Source organism: Pristis pectinata, chromosome 17 (genome assembly GCF_009764475.1).
Source record: "Pristis pectinata isolate sPriPec2 chromosome 17, sPriPec2.1.pri, whole genome shotgun sequence".
Lineage (NCBI taxonomy): Eukaryota > Metazoa > Chordata > Chondrichthyes > Rhinopristiformes > Pristidae > Pristis > Pristis pectinata.
This window is the reverse complement of record NC_067421.1, coordinates 24,309,465-24,324,355: the sequence shown is the minus strand read 5'-3', so window position 1 is coordinate 24,324,355 and position 14,891 is coordinate 24,309,465. Positions and strand designations below refer to the sequence as shown.

General features: G+C 38.8%; 1 protein-coding gene across 1 annotated transcript in view; it reads left to right on the top strand.

The window, feature by feature from the left end:
* Positions 1-14,891, top strand: part of setd1ba (SET domain containing 1B, histone lysine methyltransferase a) — a 110,875-nt gene that overhangs the window by 42,430 nt on the left and 53,554 nt on the right. The window contains exon 8 of the mRNA XM_052032357.1: positions 3,785-4,597. Coding sequence (XP_051888317.1) covers positions 3,785-4,597 — 813 coding nt within the window. The remainder of the gene's footprint in view (positions 1-3,784; positions 4,598-14,891) is intronic.

The following is a 14,891-nucleotide window of genomic DNA, read 5'->3' as shown; positions in this document are numbered from 1 at the left end:
ATTCTGTTGCTTTAGAGATAGTGTTTTCTGCTGTGTAGAGGCAGGACTTGCTTAAAGTATGTAAATTTGGACTCCCATGGTGGCAGTGCAGAGCACGAATTGGCGTTGACTGGAAACTTGGCTAAAAAGCTCTACGAGGTAAATGCTGCTTTTTTTCAGGACTCATTGTGGGCCAGGAAGAGGACTCCTGCTTCCCTGAGGAATCCTTTGGCACTGCTGGCCCTGATCAATCAACAGCCTTGCACTGCACCAACCCCTCCTGGTTGCTCTCTTTACACACGTTCTCCACCCAAGACCCTCCCACCTATCTTCCAATTGCAGATCAGTCTCCTGATCTCGCAAAGTCTATCCCCACGGGTCCCTCAGCTACAATCTTTCTGCTGGCGTTCACTCCTGGTCTCCAGCTAGATCATCAGTTTAGATAGCTGCCAGATAGGAAATGGCATTACGTTTGTCAGGATACTTCCATTGCTGACCATAGGCTATTTTCCATCCCCCTTCTGCCACCCATCATTTCCTGCCTTTCCATTAATATTAAGACTTTGAATCTTATTTCAATGGACAAATAGCATTGTGTGTTAACAGATGATCATACTTCTCTGGTGTTCTATTAAACTTCAATCCTTCATGCTCATTTTTGAGTTAACATCTATCTATACAGTAGGTGAATCTTGTTTTCTCATAGTATTAATGTTATTCTCATCATTGGTAATGGAGAAACCCCTTGGTGCAATAATCCCTCTTTGTTTAAGTAGGTTAAATTTACAAAGTTCATATCCTATACACATTATACACAGGCAGTCCCTGGGTTATGTAAGGGTTCCGTTCCTGCGAACTCTCCGTAAACTAATTTTTTTCAGTAAGTGAGAAGTGGAACAATCTTAATGAGGGTTGATCACCATGAACATTTATTTATTGTCTTCCCCTCTGTCGAGGACACGATCAGAATGTTCCATATCCAATGGCTAGTGTTGATGGCCTTAAAGTATCAATAGATGTTACATTGTTTGATAAGATATCTTACAAGTGTCAATAGAAGAGATTTGCCTTGTCAATTTCCAAAGCAAATCTCTTAAGTGGCAACCCCCCCCCCCCCACTGTAAACTGGCAGCTGTTTTGATTACTGTGGGAGAATACATGTAAACAGTTCTTTTTCTGAAGGCTATCTTTTGAATTAACTATTTGCTACCCCTATCCCATAGCTCCTGAGGAAGTTTGCTTTCCTGCCTTGAAAAAAATGCTTTAAAAATTTATGGGATAATTTGCATCAGATTTCCATGTCAGGTCTTCCGTAATCTAGAGAGCCCTTGTATTGGGATATCAGTTAGATGATCCAAGGATTACTGACAATCTCAATAATTATTGCTAGTTGATGTTCATTGCTGGCTCTTGATTGCTAGTTCGTCTGTTACAGTTTGAACTGTTAAACAAGAATGAGCAGAAGGATTGGATTTGATAGATAGGACACAGGTTCTGATTACAAGGAGGCTATTCAAGTTAAAACATTTGTCTGCATGTCACTGGAAAAATGATCTGTCACTAGACATGTCAGCTGTAGTGCATTTGTAGATTATCTTGGAATTAGTTACAACTGGTGTTGTGCCAGACAGGGCTGTCTGCACTGAAATTTATACCTCTGCCACATTTAAAGTACATCATTCTTGTTAATTGTAGTTCATCTGAGCACTGTCTTTCCCATTGCACAATTAAGGAAATATTTTGCTTGCGTGTGATAGGGTGATGGTGCAACATTTAGTGAAATTTTAGTAAGGAAATTTGAAGACCTTGCTGGCTCCAAACCATGCCAAGATTAGGCAGAAGCCTGGCCAGCAGGTGGTATTCCAGTGATAAGTTCAAAACAAAATGCACAAAGCATTGAGGGAAAGGAATTAGAAAGATGATCTTAAATTATAGTGGTTGTATGACTCAGAGAAATGGTATTTTGTAAAATTTGCACATGGCTATTGTTAGTTGTACTTGATGCAGAGGATATTTGAGTGAACATATATGTTTTGTAAACAAGAAAAATGATAGGGGTGGTATAGTATTGTTAGGAAGAGTTGATGAAACTCCACAACATTGGGTTAGAAAGCAACCTTTCTGAATGGTAATCCTACCGGAAATACAAAAAGGAGCATGTGTTTTAAATTGTAAAAAGATTTCAGACTTTATTAAACATACTCTGTTCAGCAAAATGAGAGGGGGAAATTAATATTTACTGTATGTTTTGTAATTTGAGATTCCATTAAGATGTCCTCCCATGTTGACTTGCAATGCAATGTAGCTGCCTTTTGTTAGTGTAATTCATTTTGACTTTATTTACTTTATTTTAAAATTGGAGAATATAATAAGACATCTTAAACATTGCCAAATGAAACTTGTATCTTAGGGTGGGATTGTTCATCCTCTCGTTCCACTTATGTCCTATCATTTCTACTTATCAAACCATATGGAGTCTTTGGAGAACTAATTGGTATCCAAACAAATATTCTCATTGTACTCTCCAAGTTGGAGTAGGCCATTCAGCCCATTGAGCCTGTTCAGCTGTTCAATATGATCATGGCTGATCCTCTGTCTCAGTATCTTACTGCAGCCCTATCTGGTGACACCTTTTGTATCCAGAGTTTCTTAAGTTTTAGATCAATGGTTAATGCTGATTATAATTGTATTTGCATTTATATTTATTAGCATGCTGATTCCCTCCTCTGTGTATTGCTGACCTGGAAGTCTGGAAAATCCTTTTTGGCGTTGCTCATACATTACAAGATAAATTAGAACCTCAAAATCTGTTGGTGGCAGATTCTTTGGATATATGGAGATTATTAGTGATTTTCATTATAAATTTTGCATGGGCTCTAACGCAAGTACCTAAGTATTTCATAAAAACAAAGCTTTAGTTAATAAATTTGTATGGTTCCACTGGAATTAAAAATTTGAATGATGCAGAACAGGCTACTAATTCACTCTCATCCTATTTGTGATATTATTCCATCCAAGATTAGAACATCGCAATGTGCCTATGTGTAATAGCATAAATTAGACAATGTGAGAAAGAAACCTTTTTAAAAATATCTACATCAGCTCATACCATAATGTACAATTTGTAAAACTGAATTCAGTTCTAATTTGGATATATTCCATGCTGTGTGCTACTTATGAATACTTAATACTGAATTTGAATGTCTGCTTCAGTGTCCGTTATTGATTCTGTTCCTTCTAGAGCATTGGAATAATGCAAAACAATTCGAGGACATGTTCTGTTTACTAGCTAGTAAAAATTGCTTCCTTCTTGGTTTTCAACAGACCTGTTGTAGTGGGAGCCAAGAATATGAGAAGCTATAAGATGTTGATTTATGTTTCTATCTTCTCTGAGTTTGATGTTTCACTGTGGTTCACTTTAACATTGATGTTTTTTCTTGGCAAGCTTTGTCATTGTGGATGCTGCCAAGTTCCTAGAAGTTTTCAAAAGGAAGGATAACACTTCTTTATTAGGCAATCTATACTAAATATGACAAAATGTAATCCAAGCAAATAACATGGAATAAAATGAAGATGACAGAGTTTATAAATATGTATTATAAATTTGCAGGAATTGATAAGTCAGAAAAGTAGGTGTTTTTATCTCTAAGCTATGCAAAATCTTTTAAACAATGCAATCGCTATTTGTGTCCAAGATAAATAACATGATTTAAAAAGTTATATTTTACAAGCACTTTTCCAGTTAAATGTTTTCTCTAAAAGGAGAATATTTGAACTTATTTTGATTTCTGTCTTGTTTTGACAGGCCCACCAGTCATCAGGGGAAGACATGGAGATATCAGACGATGAAACAAGTACAAGTCCAATAACCAGTGCAGAATGTTCAGAAACTATAGTGGTCAGCTCCTCGGCTTCTGCCATACCTATACCACCACCAGGATTCCATCCATTACCCCCACCTCCACAAACAGGATTTCCATTGCCACCACCTCTTCCTCCCCCTCCCCCACCTCCAACGCATCCCACTGTTTCTGTTCCACCCCCTCCACTTCCAGCTAGGCCAGACTTGTGCCCTCCTGGAGTGCCCCCTCCACCCCCACCACCACCACCACCTCCCCCGCCTCCCCCACCTCCTCCCCCTCCCCTGCTTCCTCACCTTCATCCTTTCCCTCCCAACATGTATCCAATGATATCCATGGACCTAATGAACTGTATAGGCAACCAGTGGGGAAGCATGCAAATGTCTTTTCAAATGCAGACTCAGATGTTGAGCCGTATGATGCAAGGTCAAGGGCCATCTCCTTACCCACCATTCATGGCTGGTGGAATGAATGTGCAGTTTGGAAATATGCAACCGTACCGCCCATATCTGATGAATTCAAGTCTTGCTCATGGTCAGCCATGGACTCCATTGCCAAAGTTTGATCCCACGGTCCCACCTCCTGGGTATGAACTCAAGAAAGAGGATCCTCACAAAGCCACCATTGATGGAGTCTTGCTGGTGGTCATGAAGGAACTTAAGAACATAATGAAGCGAGACTTGAACCGCAAAATGGTTGAGATGGTGGCATTTAGGACTTTTGATGAATGGTGGGAGAGGAAAGAACGCAAAGCAAAGGTAAAGTACTTGTTTACATGTGCCTTTTTGTGTTAAAACTCACTGCATTTTCTGGCAACATTGAATTTATTTTTTAGTGTTTTATTTTAGTTTTCACTCTATCAATAGCCTTCCTTTATTTGCTAAAGTTTTGGTACTCATAATTTGTTTGAAGTGAATTTCTTTAGAGGATACATAATGATACCATAGGATTCCTCCCTTGCTTATCATCATAGGGCATATTTAATACAGGAATTCTGGCCACAGAGTTAGCTCTTCATATGCTGCAGTCTTGAGAAATAATTGTCCAATAAGCCATTCTTAAAATGGTTAGATGCCACTACTGAAAATGTCAGTGCAAGTACTTGCTCATATCAATCAGTAAATATATTAGAGGCTAGACATTCTGATTGGTATTATCATAATTATATAATAATTCATTTCTTATTCTATATCATCTGGTGTTTTATGATAGCAAAGCTATTTTCTATTGTCGACTGTGATCATTAGGTTTGCAATTGTGTTCTCTATTGCTGCAGTAGATTTGAACTAGGAAATTACATTGCAGTAAAATTTTTCTGCAGCAGGCTAGTACGTCATTAGCACTGACCAATGGAGAGAGGAAAACAACACTACAGCATGGCCAGAATGGAAGGAACAGGTTGTTGGGCAGGATATGTATAATTAATTAAAGAGCTGTCTCATTTTAGGATTGTTACATTGTTCTTGAATATGTCAGTCGTTTCTCAGGTTTGAGGTGATTGGCAAAGACCTACTTCTTTACCGGTTTATTTTAACAACTTTTTATTACTTGAATTTGATGGTTTCCAGGTGTCTTGCTTGACAGCCAATGTGTTAATGTTATGAAACACGTGTTAATAGTTAGGCTACTGTGTGAGGTATTTATCAATCAAAGAAACCCAGATGAGAGTAACTTTCAATGAACCAAACTGCAAGCTACAGGTAAATTGAGCTGGATTTCAACTCCCCAAAACCAATGGATTGCAGTCCAGTTTGAGGTTAAAATTCCTATAAGTATTAAAATAGACGTTCACTAGAATGGTTGTAATAGTACTATAAAAATTAATTTAAAAATATTAAAATACGAAGTAACATTCTTGCACACCTTAAAAAAAAAGGTTAAATATATGCAACAGCCACCCCATGTTAAAGAGTTTACACACGGGTGCCTTCCATTCCTTAGAACTGGTGTGGAAGTAAGTCATCTGAGGGAATACCTAAAAGAAGAAAGACAAGTGGATGAATTGAAGTAAATAAAATGGAAAGGTCTCCTTGCTCTTCTTTCAGCAGCTGCTTTTTTTTCCCCATTTGTTCTAATACGGCCACAGTACACGGCACCTGCTCAGCAGGCAGATTTTTCAGTCTGAGGGCACAGTGCAGGGGCAGGCAGAAGGATGGCAGCATGAAGGAAAATGCTGCTGCCAATTTGAGGCAGTACAATGCTGAACTTTGGGACTTCCATAAAGAAACAGGTAAAATCTAACAGAGGCGATTTGACACTGGAGGACGATCTATCTCCATCAAGCAAGTATTAGGCCTAAAAGAATGTACACTGAATTATGGTGGGATGAGTTCCATATCCTTCACCTTGTTCTGGATTCCTTTATCAGGGAAAATTGTTTTTCTCTACTTAGTAAACTCCTTTATTTTAAATACCTTATAGAGTTTACTAGTCTACAACTCTACTTGAACCTCTACCACTACTTTGGATAATCTTATCAACATGTTATTTAATCCCTTTTCCCCTTGTATACATATCTAGCCGCTCGTAATACATCTAAGCCCTTTGCCTCAAATACTACTTGTGCTTGTGTGTTCAAAGTTTTCATCACTGTTTGCAGGAAAACTTCACCTCATTTATTAGCAAACAGGATGAGATAGGGTGTGTTCTAGGATTTTAAGGGAATTATGGAGGAAATCTTGGTGGCGCTCACCATAGTATTTCATGCTTTTTGGATACTGTGGCATGGGCCAGAGGACTGGAGAATGGTGAATTTTTACTCCCTTGTTCAAAAAGGGAGTTAAGTTAAGCCCAACAATTACAGCTCAATGGTGGGAAAGCTTTAAGAAATATTGTTGCAGGATGACATTAATGGTCACCAGTCAATTAATTAAGGGCAAATTGTGTGTAATGACTTCGATAGAAATTTTGATGAGCTAACAGAGCTTATGAGAGAAAATGCAGTCAATGTGGTGTGCATAAATTTCCAGAAGGCTTTTGATAAGGTGCCGTATAGTAGGCTTGTCATCATGTGGCATAAAAGGATCCAAAGCTGGTGAAGTAACAGACAACAGAGGTTTACATACAGTGTGGTTATTATTGGACTGGAGGAAGGTTAATGACTTTCCCCTGGGGTCAGTATTGGGACCTTTGCCTTTTTTGATCCATATTAATGACCTTGACAAGCTACAATTTTTAAATCTGCATACGACATGAATATGGTGGTATTGTGAACCACAAGAAGAGTTGTGATAGACTGTAGCAGGGTACAAACAGGCTGATGGAGTGGGCTAATTCATGGCTGAAAAATTTGATGCAGAGAAATGTGAAGGATGCTTTTTTGGTAGGAAGAATAAGGAGAGGTATAATAGAATAAATAATACTGTTTGAAAAGGGGTGCTGAAGCAGAGGGACCGGTGGGAGGGGGGGTTGGAGGGGAAGCGGTATATGTGCACAAATAATTGAAAGTAACAGGACAAGTTGAAAGAGTGGAAATACTGCTCAACTCCAGCCTCAACTGTCTTGTTCAGCGCTCTGGTCACCACTTTGAGGAAGGATGTGAAGGCATTTTTAGGGCCCTGAACAGATTTGTGAGAATGGTTCCTTGGATGAGCGACAATTGTCGCAAGTATAGATTGGAGAGACTGAGTCTGCTTTCTTAAGTGAAGAGAAGGCTGAGAGGAAATTTAATAGAAGCATACAGAATGTTATGGAGTCTGGACAGAATGGATAGTAGGTGGCTGTTCCCTTTGGTAGATGATCATAGACAAGGTGACTATAAAATAAAGGAGAAGAGAATTAAGTGACATGGGGAAAAAGCCTTTCTTACCTATTGTGTGGTTGGAATCTGAAATGCACTGCAGATGTAGTGGAGGCAGGTTCCATTGTGGCTGTCAGGAGGGAAGTGGATAAACATATGTTGATGAAATTTGCAAGGTTATGAAGAAAAGGTCAGTGGGTGGAAGTAGTGAGTTGCTCTGGTGTAGTGAGTTGCTCTGGTATAGTGACTGGCCTCCTTCATGATTCTATGGCTGCCTTGTGTTTATGATTTCTGGTTTAGACTCCCATAGAGATGGAAACACTTCTCCATGTCTGTCCTACCAAATCTATTCATAATGTTAAAGACTTCTTGGGTCAAATTTCAGAGGCATGGAGAAAGTGTGGAAATAAAAGATCACAAAGATGCCACTGGAACTGTAGGGATATACTTGCTTCAAATGATTATGGCTCTTTTCACTAGAAAACTGACCCAAGAGAGATGAGGAGTCCTATATCCCCTAATCCCTGTGATATCCTGAAATCTGTTGACTACAGTTCTGAATGAACAGTGTCTGAGCATCCACAGATCTCTAGGATAGATAACTCACCACTCTCTCTGGAGGGGAAAGAGACCTGTCCTAAATGGCTTACCCTTTATTCTGAGACTGTAATCCTTGGTTCTGGACTTCTCAGCCAGGGGAAATATTCTCCCTCCATCCAGCCTGTGACCCCTCTAAGAATTTTGTAAGTTTCAATGAGATCTTCTCTTGTCTAAACTCTGAAGAATAGAGATCTAGTCTACCCATCCTCTGCTTATACAGAAAACAGCCATCACTGGAAACATTCTGGTGAACCTTTGTTGCACTCCCTCTATGGCAAGTTTCTCGTTTTAGTTATGGAGACCAAAGCTGTATACAATATTTCAAGTGCAGTGCTCCCAAGGCCGCATAGAGTTGTACAGTACAGAAACAGGTTCTCTTGTAAAAAAAAACATGCCGTTTCCTCTTCTGATTGCTCATTGCACATATTTTGGCCTTCAGTGATTTGTGTGCAAAGACTCCTAAGACATCAATATTGTCCAATCTCTCTCCATTTAAAACACCTTAGTTTTTTTGTTTTGTGCACCAATCTGTGTTACCTTACATTTTTCCTGCATTAAATTGATGCTCCTCTGTTCTTGCCCATTCATTCAGCATCTTTATATTTTCCTTAGTAAAAACTAAACCCACCCACCCTCCCTCTTCTTCCGTTCTCAATTTTGTTACTTGTTGATACTAAAATTGCACTTTCAAATCCCAAGGAACCAGCACTGATCCTTACAGAACACTACTTCCTCTCTTTGCCAGCCTATCTAAATAAGCCTAATCCATACTCTGTTTCCGACTTTGCAGTCAGCTTGCTCTCTGTTCTGCTACTTGTTTGCTGATGTGTTCTGACCTTTGTCATGGATCTACTATGCTGTACACTATCAAAGGCCTTTTGATTTTCCTGATTCATTGCTTTATCTTTGTCTTCTCTTTCTGCTACTTCAATAGAGTGATCAGTCATAACCTTTCCTTTTTGTAATATGTACTTGCTGTGCTTTATCTTTTCAATTTCTCAATACTTTTCCAGATAATTAAATCTTTGATGACAAGACGGATAAGGAATCTTCATTCAGTGTTAATCTATCTTAAATCCATCAGCTGCACCTATTGCAACTTTAAAATATAGGGGTGTATTAGTAGTTTGCTGGTCCTCTTGAACTATTCCACCACACAGTTCTTTTCATCTATGCCATCTACCTTGGGGCTATTTACCCTCTGCAGATAGCCCTGAGGTAAATGGCACAGATGCAAAGCAGATCTAAAATGTGGGCATCAGTGCCAACAAAGTTTTATCCCACCATTCAACCAGCTTTGGTTCAGTGAGCAGTATTGATGCCATGAATGGAACCTAAAAAATGAGGTGCCAGTCTGGAGAAACTACAGCACAGGGTTGCATGTATGCTAAGTGGTAGAAACAGCATGCAGGAGTAAGAGCTAGAAACTTCCACTATAAGCAGATCATAATGGTCCTGCCTCATCTGTTATGAATGGCAGTGACAGCCATTAAACTAGCTAATGGGAGGAGAGCCAAGGGCCAGGGAGGGGTATTTGCAACCATCTTCTGCCACAAGTACTCCTTCTGAGCTTCAGCCATGTGATTTCACTCCGCATGGTATCAAGAAACAGCTGAGGGCATGGAGTACAGAAAAGCTGTGGGTCTGACAACATTCAGTTATGGTCAGGAATATTAATGCTCCTGAACAAAGAGCACCTGCAGCTGAGCTGTTTCAGTACAACCACGGGATAGATGGCAGTGTTGTAATGTAGAAAATTGCTCAGGTGTATCATCTGCAAAAGTAAGAAGAATATGATCTGGCCAATTGCCACCCTAAAATACTGTTCTGCAAAATAACCAAAGCTGTCATTGATAGTGCCTTAAAGCACATATTCATCTCTTGATTCATCAGTAACGGTTTACTGAAGATTAGATCCTGTCAGGACCACATCGTTCCAGACCTCTTTAGGCTTTGGTCCAAAGCTTGGGAAAAAAACTGATTTCCAAATGTAAAGGAAGAGAGTTCTGTTGCTGGAGGTCAATTATCCCAGCCCAAAACATTGCTGCAGTAGTTGTCTGGAGAAGTGGCCAACTTCCAATGTTTTTCTACCACCTACGAGGCACAAATCAGAAGTGTGATGAAATATTTCCTGAACTAGATGAACGCAGCTCTAAAAACACACGAATATCAGCACCATCCAGGGCAAAGGATTCTGCTTGACAGGTACACATTCACCTCATCCTCCACCAGTGACCATCACGTGTACCATCTATAAAACACCCTGCAGCTACTTACCATTTTTGGTCACATGGCTTTATTACAGGAACTCTCCCAACTTGGTGTAGCTTCACCATACAGACTGTAGCAGCTCAAGTATGTGGCTCATAATCACCTTCTGGAGTGTGGTTAGGGATGTGTGGTGAAAGTGGCCCTTAACAATGAATCCCATAAATGAATTAAAAACATAATGCCTCTGCTATTTTTCTCTAACTTTTAATGTGAGATGATACCATCCATTCAGACAAGTGATTTTTTTTCCCTCTGTTTGCTTAGTTTATCAATTATCTTTTCTGTTTTATCTTAAATATCTTTGTATTTGTTTGACTCTTTATTCTATCCTGTCTACCTTCGTCACCGTATTTAATAACTGGGACAAAGTAATTAATATTTCTCCTACTTCACTCTTGTGAGCATCCATTTGTACATCCTTTGGTGGCTGTGTTCTTAGCCTGATTTTTATTTTGTTACCTGTGTGATTGTCGGATGCAAGACATTCTTTTTATATTCCATTATAATTTTAATTCTGTGGTCTCTCTTTACTCTTCTAATTGTGTTTTGACTTTTTTTTTAGATGCCATATTAGTCCATTGTGCCCTCCTCCCTTTTATTCATACTCAGTGCATGTTCTTTTTCTTCAGTTTCAGTTGTTCTTTTTCTCTTGTTTATCCATCATTTTTCTTTGTTGATTATCTTGGTTTTCAATAGAACACATTTCTCCTGAAGTCTAATGATGATTGTTTTTATTTTCTACTGCAGTTCAGTCTTTTGTCATTTTTTCTTAATCTACCTTCAGTTCCTTATCATCTCTCAAAATTAGCCTTTTTGATTCTGTTGTTTATCATTGCTGGTATTCATGCTTTCTTTCAATGTTGTGTTATGATCTCTACTGCCTATATATTTCCCTTTGCTTAGCTGCTGTGGTGTTTCCCAGAACCAGCAGTGATTTCTCTTGTGTTGGACATCTTGCATATATCCAACACAAGAGAAAACTCCTATTTCTTTTCCTTAGTGTTGTGACTATCACTAAGTCACTGGAGGAACTGGTGGATATGAAAGTCTTTATTTATTACAACAAGCTTTTTTTAATTTCAAAAAGAAACTTTATTTATAATAAAAAAATATACAAAATAAGAAACAGTGCAAAACTTTTATAGTCATGGTCAGTACATTTGGTTGTGTTAACTGAGATGCAAGAAATTCTGCAGATGCTGAAATTTGGAGTGATGCACGCGAAATGCTGGAGGAACTCAACAGGTCAGGCAGCATCTATGGTGGGAAGTAAACAGTCAACGTTTTGGATTGGGACCTTCATCAGGACTGGAAAAGAAGAGAGTACTGTTAACTTTTTTTTAAACCATAGCACCATTGCTACTCATGTGGCCCCCAGGGCGATATACCATTTCAGTGTTTGAGGAGTATCCCCACCTAATTCAGCCCTTCCATGTGCGATAGTGGAAGGATCCTAGACTGTGATCCTTCCCCACAGAGCCTTAGCATTGGCTTCACTAAGCTTCAGTGCATCCCTTAGCACGTACTCCTGCAGCCTGGAATGTGCCAGTCGGCAGCATTCCCTACGGACATCTGCAAGGCCAATGAGTTTTGGGCAGACCAAAGAGCAGACATTCTCTTCAAGACCCTGTGAGCAAAGTCTCCCAAAATCCATTAAGTTTTTATACTCCTAAGAACAATGCTAACAATAGGTGATTCAATACAATTTCATTAACTACAATGACATCGTTTACTTCAGTACTTGGTGTCTGACAAATCGTTTCATTGAAGTACATATTTACAGTGGGAGCACATTGTAACTGACAGACACCTCTGAAGGTTCAAACACCTTTGCTGGGACTTGTGTAATTCACATGCATGGTCTAAAAGCCTCCTAGGGCAGAGAACCAGATGCCCAAATTAATGTTATGAGGGGTGACTCTCTGAGTACACAAATATCCCAATTATTGATAAGAGTAAATATGCCTGTGACCATGTTTGATGTGCTAGGTGACAAAATGTAGTCTTGTCTGGCAGCCCTCCTTTATCTCTGGAAGAAGGGTACAAGATAACTTAGCTGTAGGTGCCTTGTTTGATATAGGCCAATTAATGTAGCCTCATTGTCTTAAGTTTGGCTGGTGCAGACAAACACGGCTCATAGTCCTGTCAGTTTGCAAACCACATCTCTTGAGCAGCCAGGCCCCTGCTGTCAGCCAGCAGCCTGTGCTCTGTAGACACCTTTTAATTTCAATATTGATTACTACTTTGACTTTATATTTCAACAGATTTATTTTTGAAGACATGTTAGATCTTGTTTGTATTAATACCTGCTAACCCTATTCTGTAACCACTAAAAGATGTCACGTATTTGACAATTCCCTGATACTTAACACTTATTTTTATTTATTCATTTATGGGATATACCATGGCTGGCAAGGCAAGCACCTATCAATCTTCTCTAGGGGCTCTTGGGAAAGTGATTGCAAGCTGCTGCTTTAAATTGCTACCTTCTGCACAGTGAACATGGAGCTATTCTGTAGGGGCAATCCAGGATTTTGACCTAATGGTGATAAAGAAACAGCAGTATACTTTCAAGTTAGGATGATATATGATGTAGCTGTGGTGGTTTGTTCCACGTGTATGCTTGTCTTATTTCAACTGGCATACTTTGCCATTGTGAAAGTACAGTTAAAATCAACCTTGACTATTATATTGTTTAATGGTTTATTGTAGTCAGTGATATTATATAGTAGTGGCAGTGCATACTACTCAGCTGAGCGCCAACTGGGAATGAATTTCTAGGCAAATATATTTTCTAAACTTAGTAGATTTTCTTAGCTTTGTCTTTCTGCGCTCCTTTACTTCAGTTAACTGGTCTTGAAAATTCTCAACTGTCATTTCATTATCCATTATTTTCAAACATATTACATCAGCTCTTATCTTTGAGTAATAAAAGCTATCCAAACTATTATCTTGGTACCATGGATTGAGGGTTATGTCGAGGGCAAAAGCAGGTATTTAGGACAAGTGCAGAGTGATGAGGAATCAACGATGGAATGGCTGACACCTAGGAGGAAGTTTAGAGCAGGGAAACTGAGGGACAAAGGTGAATTAGTGGCAAAGATAAAGAATGGTCTTGGTCCAACAGATGAAGGCATCTGGAAGCTGTTTATACTTTGCAAAAGCTGAAAATGGTTCATGGTAGTCTGTAAAGACAATGCATTAGCTGAAAGGATATGGAGCAGATTCAAGAATAACCAAAAAGAAAATGGATGTGACACTGAAAAGGAGTGATTTTTAGGGTTAGGGGCATGATCAAGGATGTGGAACTATTTGGATGGCTCTTTCAGAGAGACCACGTAAGGAAGATGGGCTGAGTGGTTTCTTGTGTAGTGTGATTCTAAGATCCAGGAATGATAGGATTTGCTTAATGAGAATAGGCACAGCTGATAGCTAAATCTAGAGAATGATTTGATCAGTTATACACAGAGTTCAGTTTTGTGGCCCTGGGATTAATAAAGTGAAAATAGAGTCTTTTTGAAAATGCACCAACTAGCTGGCAAAAAACTATGGTATATTTAAAGTAGTCTGGCTATTGTTTTAGAAACTATAAAACTAGCATTTGGGGAGGAAAGCTACTTGGATCAAGATTTGTAATTATTTTTGTAGTCAATTTCCAATTAGTAGAGGAAGCATGTTATTTTAATGCCTTAAATTGTTTCATTTTGGATCTGTGATTAGTGGAGGGAAAGTGAAAATGTGCTTGCTTCAAGCTGAGCAGTTTGCAATGGAAGATAAATGCAGCATCACAAAATAGCTACATAGGCAATTATACTTTAAAATAAATGCTTCTGATGTGCTTGTTGATTTGGGTGTACGTGATTTTTGTTTCGTATGACTATTTGCGAATCTGTATCAATTGGACAACCTTAAATATAGTGATATCACCAACAGAATAGTGCTTGCTTGATAATCCACCTTTCAAACTGGGAACTTCTGTGTAGTTTCCATGGATCTTTTAATCAGTTTACTTTGCTCAGTCTCTGAAGTGGTTAATGTGATGTTCAGTAGTTTTTATTGCCAGTGAAGATTGCTTTGTTGACTGTGCAGTAAACAGCTGGTGTTTCATTCAATATTATGCTCTGCTGCATTGCACTTCAAACAATTGAATGGCAGCAATATTACTAACAGGCTGACAGCATAGAGGCTGACCAGGTTACATCTGTTTGGCATCTTGTTCCATTTTGATTTGATATTACTTTAATTTCGATCAAGTTGCGTTGTTTATCAGATTGGTACTTAAGATATTGATCGTTGAATAATTTTCCTTGTAGAAATTGCATGCATTTTTATCCTTCAGCACCTGCTTTTCAGAAAGGGTTGCCTTATCCGTCTAATCAAATTTTGAACAATATTATAATCAGAGATGAGTGTTTTTGATTGAGACTGATTGTGTATTTTAA